The 22,312-nt window shown below is 39.7% G+C and overlaps 1 protein-coding gene across 33 annotated transcripts in view; it reads right to left on the reverse strand.

The window, feature by feature from the left end:
* Positions 1-3,124: 3,124 nt before the first annotated feature.
* Positions 3,125-22,312, reverse strand: part of kynu (kynureninase) — a 207,536-nt gene continuing 188,348 nt past the window's right edge. For 15 of the 33 annotated variants that reach the window (XM_069935057.1, XM_069935067.1, XM_069935068.1 and 12 more), the window contains 2 exons: positions 19,143-19,373; positions 17,117-17,947 (listed from right to left, as the gene is read on the reverse strand). In XM_069935057.1, coding sequence (XP_069791158.1) covers positions 17,594-17,947; positions 19,143-19,373 — 585 coding nt within the window. In that variant the 3' untranslated portion in view covers positions 17,117-17,593. Of the gene's footprint in view, positions 3,387-17,114; positions 17,948-19,142; positions 19,374-22,312 lie in introns of those variants that run through there. The other 18 variants (XM_069935076.1, XM_069935077.1, XM_069935082.1 and 15 more) reach the window with 4 other exon arrangements.

The raw sequence follows: 22,312 nt of genomic DNA on the forward strand, positions 1-22,312 counted from the left end.
GTCTCCGCTCCATCCTCAACATCCATTGGAGCGCTCACACCCCTAACGTCGAGGTACTCGAGATGGCAGAGGTCGACAGCATCGAGTCCACGCTGCTGAAGATCCAGCTGCGCTGGATGGGTCACGTCTCCAGAATGGAGGACCATCGCCTTCCCAAGATCGTATTATATGGCGAGCTCTCCACTGGCCACCGTGACAGAGGTGCACCAAAGAAAAGGTACAAGGACTGCCTAAAGAAATCTCTTGGTGCCTGCCACATTGACCACCGCCAGTGGGCTGATAACGCCTCAAACCGTGCATCTTGGCGCCTCACAGTTTGGCGGGCAGCAGCCTCCTTTGAAGAAGACCGCAGAGCCCACCTCACTGACAAAAGGCAAAGGAGGAAAAACCCAACACCCAACCCCAACCAACCAATTTTCCCTTGCAACCGCTGCAATCGTGTCTGCCTGTCCCGCATCGGACTGGTCAGCCACAAACGAGCCTGCAGCTGACGTGGACTTTTTACCCCCTCCATAAATCTTCGTCCGCGAAGCCAAGCCAAAGAAAAGATGTGTGTAGGATTTATATGTTAATCTCAATAAAAATATTTTAAAAAGAAAAGAACTTCTGTACTGTTGCTCTTAAGATCACACAACTTTAGAACAGAAATATTCACTAATCTGTCAAGCCTTTTGCTTACAGAACCAAATTCAACCCATTGGGACATGAAACTACAGACCACAGGATCAAACTGAACCAATGTCAGGGTGAATCATCCAATCTGTGAAGGGCAGGACGTAACTAGGATTCATAAAATCTAACTGAAGCTGGTGTTTATCCATAACACCAATGTAGAAATACATTAACAATGTGCCAAATTCACATTTGGATCCCAATTAAATATTTTAGGGCAGAACATAGTTGGCAAGATTTGAATTGACTTTCACAGCTGCTTTTTAAAAAATAACTTAGAACCTGGAATCTTAGATTCTCCACTGGAAGTTGTTACATAAATGCTAAATTAATATCCTCGATTACTTTGGTCTATAATTAGGAGAAGTAAGTCATTCCAACTTGACATCTCCCCAGTGTTGCTGCCCTTCCCAGTTCTGCTATCCTGCCAGTAATTACTGGTAATAAGGCAAACTGTCCAGAATGGAACCAGAAAGTAATGAGCAGCCTTAGGAATTCGGGCATTGTTAAGTAAACCTCTTAAAGGAACGTTTCATGCTTACAAGTGGGTGTTATCCTGGTTCCGATCCATATATGGTACTTCTGATTCCAACTGCATTAGTTAGCATTTGAACCAAAAATGCACAGGGGACATTTATTTTGTGGATTAAATACAAGTGATTCAAATTTATATGCCTTATGTTGACCAACACAATGAAAGACAAAGTATAAATGTAGTGATTAGAACTTAAAGCCTTCATTCTTATCCTATAATTTGAGCGTACGGAGTTTGAAAAGAATAATTAGTAGCATATAATCAATCATTATAGGATTTGGATTAAGATCAATACACAGATTTATAGATTCTAATAGAATATTTGACAATTTGTTAAAGCAAACCATTAGAGCTGCTCTGCTGCTTTGACCCTTTAGAACAGTTAAACTTCAATGTATTAAAAGTAAAATGCTGAACAAGTAAATGAAAAGATGAGCATTTTAACTTGTGCTTCTCTTTTTATCCATGGTGATTTATTTTAACATTTAATTCCTTAATTGAAACTTTTTTTTTATTCTGCTTTGCGAATGGGAATTATGGATAACAAAAAAAGTGAAGGCATAAAAAGGTGATTTTCTTCTTGCTTATTTTGTATGAAACAAATGATCAATTTTATGCAAGTCTCATACTCAAACCATGGCTGCTAAAATACTAGTTTATCTTTCACAATAACATTTTTAGATCATTTTGAGAAATGAAACTAGGCAGGTGATTGAAGTATTGATACAGAATGCTTTGGAATTGGTAATTATAATTCTGTAAGTTCTTAGGTAGTACTAGAAAATATTAAGTTTGATACTTAAGTTAAGTCTTACCCTGGGGTAGGCTGACTTCATTCGCCAAAGAGAAGACTTCGCAAAAGTAAATTGGGAACAGGTGCTTGAAGGTAAAATAAATGCAAGTGGGAGTTTTTAAACAGAGATTTGACAAGAGATCATGCCATCATGTTCAAATAAGGATGAAAAGCAATATTTCCCTGAAAGTACTTGGTTATTTGAGTGATAAAGAGGACATATAGCATGCTTGACTTCATTGTTTGAAACACAGAATTTTAAAGATTGGACATTATTTTGAAACTTCAGAAAGCACTGGTTAGATGCCCCTTGAAATATTATTGGGCACAGCCATGGTCTGCAAATAATAGGATGTTATTACACTGGAGAGAGGGCAGAGGAGTTTCATTAGGATATTGCCTGATGGAGAAAACTTTAGTTATGGAAGAAAATGTGATAAGCTGCATCATTTTTCTTAGGAGTGAAAGATTAGGGGTTCAGAACATTATTATAGTCATAGATAGGGCCAAAATTATTTTTGCCATGCTAGGGATATCAAAAACAAGAAGCCATATGAGAGAGAAAAGAGTTTTGAAGGGAATGTGAGATACTAATATTTTTACACAGTGAGATCCCTGAAACTCACTGTCAGATGAAATGACAGAACCAAATATCAAAAAGCGCTATGATAATACTATGGGCACCTATTTAGGCAAGCATGGAAAGATATGAACAAATGATATCAATAGACAAAAAGAATTACAATGACATGGTGGACCAATTGGCACATTTTTGTGCTGTACAACTCACTGAATTCCAAATGAAATTTGGAATCAATTATTCCTTCCTTTGTGCTTGGCAAATAGATAATGAGAGCGCTGAAGTCAATAGTCAATTACCTTTTGACTGGCCCTTCTTTCTACAATATTTGGTACTTCAGAAGTCAAATGAAGTGGACTAAATTAGATGCCTTTGAGTTAAAGCTCTGTATTTGCTTCATCAGAACTAATAGATCAATGACTGATGTGTTGTCAATATGGCTGTTAAATTATAATTGCTATCATGAGACTTGTACCATGACATTTGCAACGGTTCTCAATTTATAAATTGTTAATTTGAAACACTCATTTCACAATTTTTAAAATATGTTTCTTACTTCTAGTTTATTGGTGCCAAAAATTGAATGACCAGAACAAAGCATTCAGACAAATAACCTTTTTACAGCAGTGTGCTTGCTACTCCTTGCAAAATGGAATATTGTACAATGCATCCTACATTCTATCCTTGAGTTGGTGTGATACAACATTAAGTGATTCATTCAAAATGTTGATAAATCTATACACATCATAAAAGGAATTGTAAAGTGGTACTGGGGCTATTCGAAGGATTGGTTTCCGGATGTCAGTCTGAGAAAAGATAAGAAAAAATAAGGTTATTTTCATGAATAAATAGACCTGATGAATTTTATCATAAAATGAATGTTTACTGTCATTTAAACTCAATAAAACAAATGTGTGCTCTTTTGGTAATGGGGTAGAATATAGAACACTACAGCTCAGGACAGGCCCTTTGGCCTTCGACGTTGTGCCAACACATATATTCCTTAAAAATAGTACTAATCCTCCCCTACCCCACAACCCTCTATTTTTCTTTCATCCATGTGTCTGTCTAAGTGAATCTTAAATGTCCGTAAAGTTCAACCTCCATCACCATCCCTATCAAGGCATTCCAGGCACCCATAACTCTTTGCATAAAAATACTTACCCCTGATGTCTCCCCTATACTTCCCTCCCTTCACTTTGTACATATAGCCATGTAACCTTTTACGGCTTGGAAACAGGCCATGTTGGCCCTTTGAGTCCGCACCAGTTCACTAGAACAACTCCACTAGCTCAACCCTCCTGCTCTCTGCCCATAACCCTCCAACCCCCTCACCTCCATATACACATCCAACCTTCTCTTAAATGACAAAGGGACCCTGCTGCAACTATCTCATTTGGAAGATCATTCCATTCTGCCACCACTCACTGAGTGAAAAAGCATCCTCTAATATTTCTCCTAAAGTTTTGCCCCCCTTACCCTTAACTCATTCCCTCTTGTTCCAACCTCCCCTCCCCTCAGGGGACAGAGTCTGTTTATGTCTAGTCTATCTATTCCTTTCATAATTTTAAATACTTCTATCAAGTCCCCTCTCAGTCATCTACGTTCCAATGAATAAAGTCCCAGTCTCCTTAATCTTTCCCAATAATCCAGATGCTGTAAGCCAGGCAACATCCTTGTAAACCTTCTTTGCACCCTCTCCACCTTATCTATATCCTTTCTATAATTTGAAGATGAGAACTGAGCACAGTACTCCAAACCAGGCCTCACCAATGTCTTAAACAGCCGCAGCATCACTTCCCACCTCCTATACTCTATACTATGATTTATGAAGGCCAGCATACCATATGCCTTCTTAACCACCCTGTCTAAATGGGAATCCACCTTCAGTGAACTCTGTACCATAACCCCCAGATCCCTCTGTTCCTCTGTGTGTCTCAATGCCCTCCCCTTAACTGCATATGTCCTATTCTGGTTATTTTTACTGAAATGCAACACCTTGCACTTGTCTACATATGTCTTCTGGTGTTTGCTATTCATGCCCCAGGAAACAGGTGCTGGCTGTCCACCCTATCTATACCTCTCATAATCTTGTAGACCTCTATCAAGTCTTCTCTCATCCTTCTATGCTTCAAAGAGAGAAGTCCCAGTTCTACTAACCTTGCCTCATAAGACTTGTTTTCTAATCCAGGCAACATCCTGGTAAATCTCCTCTGTACCTTCTCCATAGCCTCTACATCCTTCCTATAATGAAGTAACCAGAACTGAACACAATACTCTAAGTGAGATTTGTAGAGTTTCTACTTGAACTCTCTACTCCTGAAATCAATCCCTCTATTAATGAAGCCCAGCATCCCATAGGCCTTCTTAACTATCCTATCAACCTGTGCAGCAAACTTAAGGGACGTATAGATTTGCAACTCAAGGTCACTCTATTCATTCACACTTTTAAGTAACTGACCATTAATCCTGTACTCAGCCTTCTGGTTGGCATTATCTCAAACTTATCCAGATTGAAATCCATCTGCTATTTTCTGCCCAAATCTGAATCCTATCTATATCCTCTTGTATCCTTCGACAACCTTCATGTCATCCGCAAACTTACTGACACATCCTTCCACCTCTTCATCCAGATCATTTATAAAAATCACAAAGAATAGGGGTCCCAGAACAGATCTCTGCGGCACTCCACTAGGCATTCATCTCCAGGCAGAATACTTTCCTTCCACTACTACTTTCTGCTCTTAAACCAATTTTTTTTCCACACAGCCAAGGTTCCACTGATCCCATGCCTCATGACTTTCTGGATGAATGGGGACCTTGCTAAATTCTATGTAGACCACATATACCACTCTACCCTCATCATTTCTTTTATTATCACCTCAAAAATATCAATTAGGCTTGTGAGGCATGACCTTCCCTTCACAAAGCCATGGTGAATCCTTGAGTAGACTGTACTTTTCCAAATGTTCAAAGATCCTATCTTTAAAAACCCTCTCCAATAGTTTGCACACTCAGTGGTCTATAATTACCTTTTTAAACAAGGGGGCCACATTTGCCATTCTCCAATCCTCCGGGAACCTCCCCCGTGGCCAAAGAGAATTCAAAGATCATGACTATTGCCCCAGCTATCTCTCATTTCACACCCACCGCAACTTAAGCTATATCACATCTGGCTCTGGAAACTTAGCAATCTTGATGTTTTTAAGAAGATCCAACACTTCCTGTTCCTTAATCTCCACATTGTCCAGCACACAGGCCTATTCTATATTGACCTCATCCTGATTCTTTTTGTGAATACTGATGAAAAGTATTGATTTATGACCTCCCCAACCTCCTCCATTTAAAGGCCTCCTTTTTACTTCAGCAGGTCCACATTAATTCTCATCATCCTTCTGTTCTTCACATATGCATAGAATGCCTTGGGGTTCTCCTTAATCCTACATTCCAAGGCCTTCTCATGCCCCCTTCAAGCTCTCCTAAGTCTTAAGTTCCTTCCTGGCATAGATTTCTCATGAGCCCTTCTTGTTTCCTGCTTCCTCAATCTAACATACACTTCCTTCTTCCTCTTGACTAGTTGCCTCACCTGTTTCATCAGCCACGGTTCCCTTTTCCTAATATCATTTCCTTATCTCAGTGGGACAAACCTATGCTGAACCCAGCACAAGTGGTCCCTAATATTCCTCTGCATTACTTCTGTGCTTTCATCTTTGAACATGTGTTTCCAATTTACTCTTGCTAGTTCTGCCTCATCTTTCATAATTAGCCCTTCCCCAGTAAAGCTCTTTCCCATTTTGTCTGTTTTTATCCTTTTCAATAGCTATGTGAAGCTCAGGGAGTTGTGGTGACTCTCTCCAAAATGCTCCCCCACCAAGAGGTCTGCCACCTGACCCCAGGTGCATTACCCAGAACCAGGTCCAGTATGATCTCTTCTTTTGCCAGCCAGTCCACGTTCTGTGTCAGGAGTCCTTGCTGAACACACCTGACAAATTCAGCCCCAACCATCCCTCTTGCAGTCATGAGATGCCAGTCAATATTAGGGAAGTTGAAGTCACCCATAACAAAAGACATACAGTCTTACGCCATTCAAAAATCATAATAACAGAAACAGGGAGAATGGAAACTTTTAGATAAGATAGTCTTCTGATTAGGATGGCTATCTTGTTGTTTGTGTATTGTTACGAGCCCAAAGGACCCCAAAACCCAGCAGAAATAGATATTCACCATGACAAATGGTTACTTAAACAAAAGTTGTTTTTAATTATTTTTAAACATGAAAATAGAATCAAACTTTAACTTCTCTAATTTTAACTTACTTAACCCAACTTAACCCCCTTCTAATTCAAAGCGCATGTGTATGTAATGTGTGTTTAAATTTAAGAAAGTTCTTTGGTTCACAGTCCAATCTCACTTCTCATTCTTCCAAGTTCTCTGGTTGCAGGCAATTCTTATACTGTGCACAGAATTTAACATGCATGAAGTTCACTAGGCTTTGGTACTTGAAAGGTTAATGGTTACTGCTCAGGAAGGTTCTTGTAGGTTTTGTAGAGAGAGATGTATAGTTCCGGGATTTCCACCACTGAGCTACCACCATTAGTCACCTCAATGAAACTTGCCCCATCAGGGTTCTCCAGATAATAACCTCTTTCTTTCAGGTTATCACAGAGTTCTTTTTAGTTTCCCTTATTCCAAGAGAAACACTACACAGCTCATTTTCTCCTCTTGCATGACACACAAGAGAAGGCCGTCCTCCACTCTGGAGCTTCTGTTTCAGTTCCAACAAACTTCTCCTGGCTGACACTGTTCAGTCTCCCTCTCCCTCTGAGACACTCTGACTCTCAAACTGCCAGAAAGCCCATGTGACTCTCTCTCTCACACACACACACACACACACACACACACACACACACACACACACACACACACACACACACACACACACACACACACACACACACACACACCTGATCTTCTCCAGCAAACCATAGAAGTCAGTCTTCTGGTTCATCTGTTGTTTTTAGGTAAACAAGAACCCATTAGTGACCTTTCTGTAATCACTCCAAAAACTCTGCAAAGAGCTACCAATAGGCATCATGTCTTCTGCTTGCTGCTTTAAAGACTATAGTCCATTTATTTCCACAGTTTCTGTAAAGTCACTCATAATATGAATTCTTCAGTATTTTCAAATAAGGTCTGTTTTAAAGTGTGTATATGTAACCTACTCTATCTTTTCCAATTTATCTCCTAAAAAATATTCCTAAATATTCTGTCACAGTATTTTATCTTGGGTACCAACATTGAACCTTGCTGTAGGAAATACCAAGAGGAGAAGAGAAATTGGTGAACAAATTACAAAGTTTCTTTCTCAAGACTTCTCATATCAGTTTTCCATAAAGCTATAAATTGTAAAGGTCAGGAAGAAAATGAAAATTCTGAAAAGGTTGTATTCAGCATGAATATTAAGGAATGAATTCTATCAAATATTTGATTATATTTAAAACAGCTAAGATATGATCAACATTTAAAAAAATAAAGCCAAATTCCAAAGATTAAATATAAGGCCACAGGCCGATTCAACACAGCAATATTTTGATGCAAACTGTTTCTGTGGATCATTAATCACAACAGAGAGCTTAAGTGATTTCAACTGGCAAGCTTCAGTTAAATGTAGCTTTAATAATATAGCTTAATAATCATCACCAATAGCTACTGGAAGGCAAATATTGGGCTCCCCTTGGATGCCTGCTAAATTCAAGGCAGGGTGTTGTGAGCTTCACCCAAGAGAGTAGTAGGACTGGTATTAATGGATAATGGGATAAATAATGATGGAGTCATATCTTTCGTGTACTGAACATGAGGAACAGACATGTTTTTGCCAAAAGTCACCTCTGATTTGAGACCAACTTCACATATGCCACCGCCAAACTTGACAGGTATTATGGCTTCAAGTTCAGGCCTTAGTTAAACCAAAATTGTAACTTCTTCTGCACACAAGAACCTAACCTTAATACATTTTACAATTTTACATGCTTCCACCTGCAAGCACCTATCCAAAACTGAGTGCTCCAGTTTCCTACCACACTTCAAAACACATGGGGTTGCTAGTTAATTGGGTGGTTGAGGATTCAATGGCTGGAATGGGCTTCTACCATGCTGTATAATTAAAGGGCTTCATGGTTGGCATAACACTTAGCACAATGCTATTACAGCACCAAAGACCCAGGACAGATTGAAGGATTTTGTACTCTCTCCCCAAGAAATGAATGAGATTTTCTGGGTGCTTTAGTTCCCTTCGCACCTCATATGTTTGGGGTTTGTAGGCTAATTGGGTGAAAAAAGGGAGCATGAATTTCATGGGCTGAATACACTGCTGTATTTTTTTTTTAAATCACATTTCTACTTTCTAATGTAGATTTCAGTTGAGAGTGTACACATCATCATTTACTGAATCTCACCAAATTGTAATGAAAGAGTTGTGGACACAACTTCTCCCATTTGACTCAAAATATAGATGATCCAAAACTTACAGTTGGTTAAACTTGTAGTTTTGTGCAAAAAAAAATCAAGCAAGAAATTCGAATATCAAAATTACTTCCAGAATTCTCTACATTCTGAACAAATAAACACTTCTATTATTTGTTCGGAATATGGGCAATTCTGGAAGACAAAATTCTATTTCCTCCAAGGAAGTCGCTATCAGATATGTTTTTAATGAGTCAGAAAGCAAAGTAAATTTTCTGTCAATCACGATGTGGGATTTCAATGTATTCGAGGCAGAACCTTAATAAAATTTACCTTCATGACAACATATCCAAAGGCCACATTTCAGTGAGTTGTAATCAAAGACAAAGCACTGTTATTTCCACTTTATAATGTGACATTTCAAGGTGAAAATTGTCAAGATGCAGAAATGGTTCTTTGGCAGAAGCTGGGAAATTGAGTTCAGTCAGGCAGAAATTCTCAAGAAATACTGTTATGAATTAAGTTGTCTTCTATTGTAATATGTCACTCTATTTAAATGGAACCTGAAAGCAACAGTACCAGAGATTCTTTGTAAAAGTAAAATCATTAGGAGAAAGTTCTTACAATGGAAAATAAATATAACGAGAAGGGAGAGAGAAAAAAAAAAACAATTTCTGTTCCAATAATTGGGAGACATCATCCTGGAGCATAACCTCTCATACCAAAAGAAGGCTACAGAATCAAACTGTTCATAAATATCTAATTCTCTAGAACTTCAGCCCTTCTTGTCTGTGCCAAACTATTATTCTGCCCAGTCTCGCTGGCCTGCACCCAGTTGATATCCATGTGCCTGTCCAAATTTTTCTTAAATGTTAAAATTGAGCCCACATTTACCATTTCTGTTGGCAGATCTATCCATATTCCCACGACTCTCTGTGTGAAGATGGCCAGCACTTTTTTTTCCCCCCGAGGGCAAGAGTAGCAAACACCAGAGCATATCTGTGCATAGTGTAGGTTGGAAAGTTAGAAATGTCTTAGATATGTGTTTTTTTTTTACACAGAGAGTAGTGGTTGTCTGGAATGCATTGCCAAGGGTGGTACAATAGGGACATTTAAAAGACTCAGGCATGTGGATGAAAGAAAAAATAGAGGCCGATGAGGTAGGGAAGGTTTTATTTAAATAAGTTTATATAGGTCAGCACAATGTTCTGGGCTGAAAGGCCTGTACTATGCTGTAATGTTCTATGTTCTAATGATCCCCTCAAAAATTACCCCTCTCACCATTAACCCATGACCTCTAGTTTGTATTTTACCTAACCTCAGTTAGAAAAGCCAATGTGCATATATTCTATTTAGAACCCTCAGAATTTTGTACATCTCTATCAAATTTCCCCTTATTTTTCTAGCTCCAGGGAATAAAGTACTATATAACCTTTCCCTGTATCTCAGTTCCTCGAGTCCCATGAACATCCAAATAAACCTTTCCTGCGCTCTTTTAAACTTATTGACATCTTTCCTGTAGTCAGGTGACTAAAACTGCTCACAATACTCAAGTTCAAGTTTATTATCAGCTGATTGTACAAATACAATCTGATGAAAGAGCGTCTCTAGTCCTCAGTACAAAAACATGGAAGCATGCATACATAGCAACATAATGCACATACAAATGATACATATGCAGTAGGTACATACATATATAAAAATAAATATTGTTAAATATATAGTTGAGTCTTGGAGGGTTTGTTTGAGCAGTTCTCACTACCCATGTGAAGTAGCTGTTTCTCAGCCTTGTGATTCTGGCTCTGATACTCGTGTATTCATTTCCCAGCAGAAGTGACTGGGAGATGCAGTGTGTGGGATGATAGGGGTCCTCAAACATTTTGTGAGCCCTGTTTACACAATGATCCCGGTAGATCAGGTCATTGGGGGTGGGGTTGGGGGAGGGGGAAGGAGAGTCCAGTGATCCTCTCAACTGTTATTATAGTCCTGCAGATTGAACTCTGATCCAATGCTCTCCACCTATCATACCACACTGTGAAGCAGCCAGCCAGGATGCTTTTAACCATATAACCATTTAGATAGACCTCTTGGTGAATATTGATAGGATGGTGGCCTTGCCGGCCTCAGTCTTCTCAGGAAGTACAGTCGCTGTTGAGCCGTCCTAACAAATAGGATGTTGCATGTCCACGATAGGTCACTTAAGTGGACTCCAAAGAACTTAGTGCTCTCTACTATAGACAATAGACAATAGACAATAGGAGCTGGAGTAGGCCATTTGGCCCGTCGGGCCAACACTGCCATTTTAGATCATGGCTGATCATTACCATCAGTACCCCTTTCCAGCCTTATCCCCATAACCCTTAACTCCGTTACCCACAAGAGTCTTATCTAACTCTCTTTTGAACATAGTCAGCGAATCTGCCTCTACCACCCTCTGTGGCATAGCATTCCACAGATTCACACTTCTCTGGGTAAAAAAATGCTTTCTCATCTCCGTCCTAAAGGGCCTACCCTGTATTCTTAAACTATGCCCTCTAGTCCTCGTCTCCCCCATCATTGGGAACAAGTAATCAGACTTCACCTTGTCTATCCCCCTGATGATTTTGTATACCTCAATCATGTCCCCCCTCATCTTTCTAAACTCCAATGGATACAAGTCCAGTTTTTCTAGCCTTGCTGCATATGACAACCCTGCCATCCCTGGAACTAACCTTGTAAATCTGAGCTGCACACCCTCTATAGCTAGTATGTCCTTCTTCAAGTTTGGAGACCAGAACTGGACGCAATACTCCAGGTGGGGTCTCACCAGGGCCCTGTATAACTGCAGAAGGGCGTCTCTGTTCCTATACTCCAATCCCCTCTTTATGAAAGCCAACATTCCATTTGCCTTCTTCACAGCTTTCTGAACCTGCATGCTAGCCTTCAGTGACCGGTGAACAAGTACACCCAGATCCATTTGCACTTCCCCACTCCCTAGCTTGTCTCCATTTAAATAATACTCAGCTTTCCTATTACTTCCCCCAAAATGAATAACCTCACATTTGTTCACATTGAAATTCATCTTCCATTTAGCCGCCCACTCCTCCAGCCTGTCCAAGTCCCTCTGCATTTTCCTTACATCCTCCTCACACCCCACTCCGCCACCCAGTTTAGTGTCATCTGCAAATTTGCTCATGTTATTTATAATCCCCTCATCCAAATCATTAACATAAATTACAAACAACTGAGGACCCAACACCGAACCCTGAGGCACTCCACTCGTCACATCCTGCCATTCTGAAAAAGACCCATTTACTCCAACCCTTTGTTTCCTATCTCTTAACCAATTTCCTATCCATGTCAGCACCTTACATCCAATACCATGCTCCCTGATCTTGCCCACTAGACTCCCGTGTGGTACCTTATCAAAGGCCTTCTGGAAGTCCAAATACACCACATCCACTGGCTCTCCCGAGTCCACCCTCTTTGTCACATCCTCAAAAAATTCCAGAAGGTTAGTCAAGCATGACTTACCCTTAAGGAATCCATGCTGACTAGCCCTTATACTATTATTACTGACTAAGTGTTCTGCTATTTCTCCTTTTATGATGGACTCCAATATCTTCCCCACCACTGATGTCAGGCTAACCGGTCTATAATTTCCCGTTTTCTCCCTCCCTCCTTTCTTAAAAAGTGGCACCACATTAGCCACTCTCCACATAGTGGAGGGTAATCCTCCCTGGTCCCCCTGAAGTCTACAATCATCTCATTTGTGTTGTTCACGGTGAGAATCAGGTTGTTATTCTCACACCATTTCACAAGATTTACCCCCTCTTCTCTATAGTGTGACTGATCATTATTGCTGATGAGGTCAACTACTGTCGTTTCATCTACAGACTTGATGATCCTTTTGGAGCTGGATCTGGCATTGTAGCTGTGGGTGAATAGCACAAACAGGAGCAGGTTTAGCACACAACCCTATGGTACGCTAGTGCTGAGTGTGACAGTGCTCGACATTCTGCTGTTGACCCGGACAGTCTGTGGTATTTTTGAATCCAAATTTGGCCTCAGTGATGTCTTCTATAATTTTACCATATATCCTAACTCATGTTCTGAATATTTTGATTTATGAAGGCCAATGTGCAAATAGCTCTCTTTTTGACCGTATGTACCTGTGAGACCACTTCCAGGGAATTATGTACTGCATTTGTACTCCCGGATCCTCTGAAGATTTTATGTGCAAGCTTTTCTATTAATTTCAAGAAGTAATTTTCACACCTGCTTTGGCTACTTGGCAGTGTTAGATATTGAATTCCCTCTTTTGGCAAGTTCAGAACTTTGGTGTATTTCAAAACTCTCATTCCCATTTTCATAATGTCAACAGAAAGTTCTCAAAGTGCTCAGCAGTTTAATCACAAAGAGGGCTGTTCTGATCTCTGCATTGAATGTGTCATGATAACTCTTTCAAGTGCTTTCTGTTTTTAATTTCATATTTCCAGTATCTTCACTTTTTTGATTTTTATTTCCTAATTTTACATTTGAAATGAATCAAAACTTAAAAGAAAATGTCATTGAGCATGAATTTTGGGGGCTAGAAGTTGCATTCTGTGAAAATTGATACAGGAAATTTGAATGAAAAGAAAGTTTATGTTTCACAGTTTTTTTTTTCCACCCTGAACCATGGTTTCTCCTTTGTGGATAGACTTTTTGAACATTTTTAATTTATTTCCCACACCTCTGCTCTGAATCCTTTCATCCAAGATAAACAAAGATAATAACCCTCACCTGTTTCTGCATTCAAAGATCTTCAATAAAGTGGAGAGAGCAAAAATAAATTTGAAGATCACTTTGCCAAGCACATGTTTAGTTCACTGAACTTCCAGATGCCTGTCACTTGAATATTTCATTCCACTCCTACTCTGACCTATCAGTCTGTGACTTCCTGCACTCTTACAACAAGGCCTTCTGATCTCAAATAATAGGTAACTAATTTCACTGTTCCTATCAGAACTAACCATTTCTGCATTGTCTTTGGCTATAACTCAGTTTTTCCTCTCTGGATTGGGAAAGTTCCATAGCACTACTATTGACTAAGCCTTCTGCTTCTTTGTCTGTTTCACCTCTAACAGCACCCATTAATCTATTTGACTGGACAACATAAGAACACAAGAACATAAGAAATAGGAGCAAGGGTAGGCCATCCAGTCCATCATCTCCACCTACCTGCCTTTTCCCCATATCCCTCACTATTTAAAAATCTATCCAACCTTGTATTAAATATATTTACTGAGGTAGCCTCAACTGCATCAATGGGCAATGCCTTTCAGAGATTCACCACACACGGCAAAAAGCAGTTTCTCCTCATCTCAGTCCTAAATCTACTACCCTGAATCTCTAGTTCTGGTCATTCCCCACCAATGAGAACAACTTACTTCCCTCTATCTTATCGATGCCTTTCATAAATGTATGTTTTTTTGCAAGATCCCCTCTCATTCTTCTAAATTGCATTGAGTAGAGTCCCAGACAACTCAATCCTCACAAATCATCTCCACCATGAGTGAGGCCTCACTGTAGCAGTTATATTCCCTCTGTCTTGTCATCCTTCTTCCCATCTTACCTTCAATTTTTAAAACTATATTTTTCATCTCTCCTTTTTGGTTCTGATGAAGAAACCTGAAACATTGTTTTTTTCTTCCCCCCACAGATGTGGCCTAACTCCAGTGTTCATGTTTCAGTTTGACTGGTGCCACAAAGTAAATAGCATAATCGTGCATATATCACTCCCACAATCTGGATACATATAGAGTCTACAGCAATTCAGAACTCCTGAACACTATGGCTGGAGAATGTTTTTTTTTTCTTCAGATTTGACTCCTTTAGTCTTTTTGAAGTTTATGGAGCAGGTTCATGGAATTTTGGCCAGTCTCTTGTATTTATTCTGAAACCCAGATGTTACTGCTAAAGCATTCTTCCTTTATTTTCTTTCCAAAGGTATTTGGATTCAGGCATCAATTTTGGCTATTTTTTCCTCAATGCTTTGAGTTCTTGTTTCTCTTCAGTTAACATTCACTATAAATAATCACATTACTGAAGACCCACTTCTCCTTCCCTTCAAGTTGAAAGCCAAGAGATACCACATTTAGACTTGTCATTGTATCCAGTTAAGCTTCATTACTCTTAAAACTGCCAAATAAAATTGCAATTCTAGAAGAATCACTATGTATAGAGCAAGTGGAAGAGGAATGGACTTTTTTGCATTGTTGAAAATCAGGTCTCTATCAATAGATATAACCCTGCTCGGTCCAAATCACCATTAAATGATAGCGTTGTTTGTCCACTCTGAATGTATCTAAACTATGGGAATGATATATGCACAGCAAGTCAAACTGAAATATGAGGACTCGAGTTAAGCCACATCTGTACAATATTGTCGATTCATTCATTGAAACCAGGAAAGAGAGATTAAAAATATAATTTTAAACATTACAAATAAGGTGGCAAGAAGGATGACTGATGATTGGGTACAAGAATATTCTTGGATCTTAAACCCGCTAAAACAAATTTCTGTCACAAAGAATGCTCAGGAATGTAAAAAAAAATTGTCAGATCAACCTTGCATCATAAGGTGAAAACTTAGGCAAGGCAACAGGAGGAAGATGTGCTAACTGCTTTGCAAGTATTCTTCTTACTTTTAAGATTTTAGGAGAGCGTGACGAGGCACCATTTCTGCAAGACAACCCCCATGGAAAATCACTAGAGGTTACTACAATGTGACAAGTAGTGTGCAGAAAGGATTCATGAGGATGTTATTGGTGCTGGAGTACTTGAGGCTGGATAGGTGTATTGTGAAGTGTAATGGCTGTCTTGTGACAACACTGCCCACTACGTGGTCTGAAGACACACTAACTGCCAATCAAGGTTTGGCCCCACCCATTAATGGACAACTTGCCTTGTTGGCTAAGATAAATTTCTTTCAACTTATCCTTTGGCCTTTGTAAGCAACTTAGCCTTGCTGGCACTGAGTCATTGGAACCTGTAAATTACTTGGGCTCAACCCCCAGCCCTCTAGCACTATAATGGGAGCCACATGTGCTTGGCTTGCTCTCTGCCATTCTCACCCTGCTTCACTTCAGGCTAAGTACTGGAGAAATTGTTGGTAAGATGTACACTGTTATAGGGTTGGGAGTGTTTCAGTTTGTGTCCCTAGTAACATAGAGCCGAGCATTTGCGCGTGTGTGTGTGTGTGTGTGTGTGTGTGTGTGTGTGTGTGTGTGTGTGTGTGTGTGTGTGTGTGTGTGTGTGTGTGTGTGTGTGTGTGTGTGTGTGTGTGTGTGAATTGTGCACGTGTTTCATTCACAGTGCAACTTTTGGACACTCGTCTATAAATTGTGCGCATGTGTTTTGGAACATATTTGGAACGGATTTTGCAGGAACACGGGTGGCTGAGGGATGGCCTTTACAATTGTAAGGGGAAAAAAATGTGATAGTGACATTGTTTTTCCAAGGGCAAAGCGAGAAGACACCAGTTGCTGCTCTATTTCAGCAGAGCAGAAAGGCTTTATCAGTGGCAGTCAAGATAACATTCATGATGAATTATGAAACCTTTATCTAGTTCCAGACTTCCATTGGAGATTTAGGTCACATCTCCCAATTTCCAAAGCAAGATAGGATAGAACAAAGCCTGGGCACTCAAAGTGTTCTTCTCTTCCGTGGGGAAAGAGTAGAAAACAAAGTAAATCAGTGCATCAGGAAAGAGAATAGTAAGGAAGAAGAGATATTGAGAACCTCATTATTGCTGCACTGTCAGAATCAACCTGATAGCATTTTGCCTGCAGTGAAAAATGTACTGACTGGAATTGTTATTGTTGCTGAGAATCAGTCAGACTGCAAGATGGAATCTATGAAGAAATGGGCTGATAATGGGTAAGATCCATATGTCATATCATTACAGGCCCAGAAGACCCCAAAACCCAGCAGCAATAGAAATTCACCAAGACAAATGGTTACTGAAACAAAAGTTACTTTTAATTTTCTTTAAATATAAAAACAGGATCAAACTTTAACATATTACTATTAACTTAAGCTATCTCCCTTCTAATTCTAAGTGCACGTGTATGTAATGTGTATAAGTTCAAATAAGTTATTTGATTCACAGTCCAATCTCACTTTTCACTCCTCCAAGTTCACTGGTGTCAGGCAATTCTTATACTGTGCACAGAATTTAAAATTTATGAATCTTCATAATGCTTTGGTGTTTGAAAGGTAAATGGTTACTGCTCAGGAAAGTTCTCGTTGGTTTTCAGAGTTGATTTGTTGCTCCTTGGACACCCACAACTGATTCCTTCCAATTTCAGTGTCTTGCTGAAGAAACTTGTCCTATCAGGATTTTCCAGATGATAACCTCTTTCTTTTGGGTCACCACAGAGTTCCTTTTATGGTTCCCTTATCTCAGGTGAAATATTATACAGCCAGACATCTCCTCTTGTATGGACCACAAGGGGTTTGAACAGGCTGAACTAAGAACTCACAACCTGTCTTCAAAATGGGGGTTTTCCTCAAGCTTGCCAGCTTGTCATGTTCCAGTCCCAGCTGCTGCAGCTGAAGTGTGGAACTGAATTCTCTCTCTTTCTCTCTCAGAGAAAAACCTATTTGACTCTCTCTGTTTGTAAAACCACATGACCTTCCTAAAATAGCAAACTGCATTCAGACAGACTGCGGCACCGGACCCAATCTTCTGAGTTCGTACATCTGTTGCTTTCCAAAACAATAATCCATTACTCCACAGCATGCTACATGTGAAGTCTCCATAGGCATTCTTCCAAGTTTTTGCAAAGGCACTCGGAGCCTGGACTGTCTGGTTTGAGCAGAGCTCTGGCATTTTAAAAGAGATCTGTTGTGAAGTGTTTGTATGTGTTTGTGATCTACACTAAAAAAAGAGCACAATGTAACTCCTTTTAAAACATATAAAATATAACATAATCCATCACAGTATCATTGATATTACTTAAACACGATTACAGCATATCAGTTTCATATTTATTCAATGTGGGCAATGCTTGAGGGTCCATATTTATTACTCAACAAGTTGCCTTTGAAAAGGACCCGGTGACCCATCTTTTTGAACTCGAGCAGTTCATACATGTTCTAAGGTATTGACACTTTATGTCCAAGAAGAGATCAGAGGTGACTTGGAAGAGAACCTGTAGCTGATGCACCCCAGCATATCAGCTTCTATTCATTCTTCCCAGTGTTAGAAGTAATTAGCTTGGAAGATGGTGTTGGAGGAGTGGAAATAAATAACAGCAGTATATTTAATAGATGGTAATGCACTGGTGCTCCATTGATGAAGGGAATGAATAGTGGATGGGGGGGGGGGCTATCAATAAGTAATTTTGTTGCTTTCTGTGTTGCAGAGTTGCAACAACCTAGCTGTGGTGGAATATCTTTGCTCACACTACTGAAATGCCTCAAGCTTGGTGTAAATGTTCCAGGATATGAATCTCTGTAGGAAACCCAGTCCACAAGAACTCAACTCCAAGTCAGACCCTTTGCAATTTAAAATAAATTCACTGTTCCTTCATCATAACGAGGTCAAAATCTTACAACTATCTATCCAATGGCATGATGGGAATACTTTCACCAATGCCCACAGAGGATCCCTCATTTCAATCATGAAGAGCTAATCTGTCAATGATATCAATCTAATTTAAGAAAATAAACATTTTTTTCCATGTTGCTGATCAACTGAGACTTCAAACTCACAATAAAAATAAAATCTCCTTCACTTTTAAAGTTATGGATTTGGTTTTAATCCAGCACAGCTAGCTTTAACTGGTGCTAGATACTTTTGAAATGGTACCGTGTGGAAAAGAGTCAATGGAAGCAGCATACAAAGTACTGGCGATGCTGAGGTCATATCACAAATTCTGTCTGTACCTGCACCAGATGAAACAGCAATGCAAAATGATTCCAATACACATTTTCTCAGTATTTCAATTTCCTCTTGAAGGCTTCAGTTTTTTTTTTAATATCCAATTTAGCCCGAAAAATGTAAGAATCTCAAAGAACTCTGCAGAAGGAGAGAATCCATCAATTAACATAAATACTTAAGTTCCACTTACTACGGCTCCTCTTTTTGTTATTTCTTCAAAAATTTGGTTGATGTGATCCGAGAACAACAAAGAGAGTTGGCAACCTCGTTCTTCAATATTCGATGGAGTAATTATATCGATGTATATTTTCTGTGGATTATCTGGCACTTTTGAATGATAATGTTTGATCAAACATTCCAAGTAGCCCGTAAGCAGAACAGATTTTTTACGCAATGCTTTCTTATCAGTTTGGTTGAAGATCTGTAAACAAAATAGCACTAATCACAAATTATATACACCAAAAATCACACAATACTTGTATCACAAAATGTGATGTTTCTCCCCAAAAATGACTGTGCCTGATTTTGCAAGAAAAGATCCAGAGTTACATTTTCATGAATAACAGAGTAATTTTGGAATGTGTGCAAATGCAAAGACCCTATTAATGCTGGCAGTTGTGTAGAGTTGTCTTGATGACTGGTACAACTTTCAACTAGTCTTGGAATCCTGCACAGAACTGCAAATTTGCAGAGATTACCCTGCACATATGTTAGGCTTTCCACTCAAACTAGCTGCATTACATGAGACCTGGCACAGCCACAGAAATGAATGTGTGTGATAATAATTTTAGATTTAATATAATTAGTCATGTTTATTTTAATGTTTTTGTGTCATTTCTATTATTTGAATGCATTAATAACTTTCCATGCTTTTTGGAATATTTCTGAATATCTGTATCACCCCCTGGTTTGGTAGTTATACACTTCGGACCACAAGACCCTGCAGAGGACAGTGAAGTCAGCAGAAAAGACCATTGGGGAACCTCTTCCTAGCATGGAGGTCATCTACTACACTCAGTGCAGACGGAAAGCAATAAACATTGTGAAAGACTCCGCACACCATGCATAAAAACTGTTCTCCATTCTGCCATCTGGCAGGAGGTACTGAAGCACTTGGGGCTTTGTCCAGAGTAGAAAACAGCTTTCTCCCCCAAGCCATCAAGCTCCTGAACTCCCAGTACAGATGTGCATAGTACGTCTTAAATCCTTTATATTGTAATGTGTTAACTACTTTCCTCACATATCTATGTCAATATGCTCCTTGGTCCTGAAGAAATGCTCTCTTCTGACCATGCGGGCATGGTATGAATGATAAATAAATTTGATTTGATATCAGAAAAAAAAAGCTGATTTAACAAACCAAGAATGTGGGCAGCTTGCTGTCAAACTTATTTTCAGCTGTTTTTCAGACATTGGTCAGTGATTACATGTTATTTCTGAATTCAGAGAGTCATGCAGCAGGGAAACAAGCTCTTTGGCACATTATGTTCATGCCAATCATAATTCATTGTGATTATTATTAATCCCATTTTCCAACATTTCACCCCAAGACTTTTATGCCATGGTGTTATAAGGACACATTGAAATACTTCTTAAATGGTGTGTGTTCCAGATTTCAACTGCTCAATGGATAAAAGTATTTTTCCTCAAATCCTCGCTAAACCTTAGATCCCTTACCTTCAACTAATGCCCAATGGTTAATAAATGTCTCCCTGACAACCTTACCTATTTTGTATATCTTAATTAGCATACTCCTCAGCTTCCTCTGCTCCAAAGAAAAAAAACTTAGCAGATCCAGTATGTCCAAGAGGTCTATGAAATGTTGAGGAACCACACATCATTTACGTCTTGGAGTTAAATAAGAAAGTCTGCAGATCAGATACTGGGGTCAAGTGTAATGCAAAAATTATGTTGGAGAAACTCAAGAGATCGAGCAGCCTCCAAAAGGCAAAGGGCTCAGGCCTAAAATGTTCATTACCCTTTACTTTCTATAGATGCTGAGAGACCTGCTGTATTTCTCCAGCACATTTGTATATTGCACATATTCTACCTGGATAGCCTTAACCGAAAGGTATGGATATTATTTTTTTTTCATTTCAGATAATCCCCAACCTCTTTATTTCACTGTTTCCATCTCTTCTTTACCTACTCCTGCACTTACTCTTTTTTTATCTTTCTCCAACTTTTCTTCTGCTCTCCTTCCAAATGGTCTCTCCTTCTACCTGTCTCTCCACTCCTCATCTTCTCTCCTATTCCCTATCCCCTCTGGACCCCTCCTGCAGCTTCTTTCCATTTTATCTATTTATTTCACCTTTTTTATTTTTTATGATCAATGGTCATGACCCAAAATGTTGACTGACCATATCTTGCCTTGGAGCAAAACATACTGAAATGCTGGAGGAGCTTAGCTGGTCTTTTCAGCATCTATAGGAGACAAAGATATGGCTGAGCCCTTCTTCAAGGAATAAGCATAATAAGCCAGAATCAGGAAATCTTGATTTCAAACAATACTGGCTGGGGGAGGAGTCCAGACCAACCAAGAGGTGGATATGATAAGAGAGAATTTATCATGTTTGCTCAAAAGGAGACTGAATTGAGGGACAGAGTTAGGGAAAGGTGATGAGGGAAGAAGGGGGGGGGTGGAGGTTTTTTAATGAAAGCAAGGGAAGTCGATATTAATGCCATCTAGTTGGAGTGATCAGTTGGAAGATGAGGTATTGTTCCTCCTATTTGCAGATGGTCTCAGTCTGGCAGTACATGAGACCATGGACAGATATGTTAGCAAGGGATGGAGAATTGAAAAGGGTGGCCACTGGGAGATTCACACTATTAAAGCGGACAGAGCTGAGGTGCTCAACAAAGCAATCTTCCAGTGGGTGTCCAGTCTTTCCAATATAGAGGAGACCACAACAAGAGTATTGGATGCAGTAGATGACACCTGCAGATTCACAAGTGAACTGCTGCTTCACTTTGAAGGTCCGTTTGGGGCCTCGAATGGTGCTGAGTAAAGTGGTGGAGGTGGAAGTGGAGCATCTTCTGCAGTCACAGGGATAGATCCCAAGGAGACGATTGGTAGGGATAGAGTGGACAATGGACTCATGGTGGTAGTGGACCCTGTGGAAGGCAGAGAGGGGAGGAATATGTATCTCAATGTGGAATCACATCGTAGGTGGCAGAAATGACAAGGAGTTTGTGTTGGATGTGGAGGCTGGTGGACGAGGACAAGAGAAATTCTGTCCTCGTTGCGGGTCAGGGAGGAGGCGGAGGGGTCCATGGCAGATATGCAGGTAATGAAGGATATGCAGGTGAGTGCTGAGTTGATGGTGGTAGAGGGAAAGCCACATTGTTTGAAGGAGGAGG

The sequence above is a fragment of the Narcine bancroftii genome, chromosome 4 (assembly GCF_036971445.1).
Source record: "Narcine bancroftii isolate sNarBan1 chromosome 4, sNarBan1.hap1, whole genome shotgun sequence".
In the NCBI taxonomy this organism is placed as follows: Eukaryota; Metazoa; Chordata; class Chondrichthyes; order Torpediniformes; family Narcinidae; genus Narcine; species Narcine bancroftii.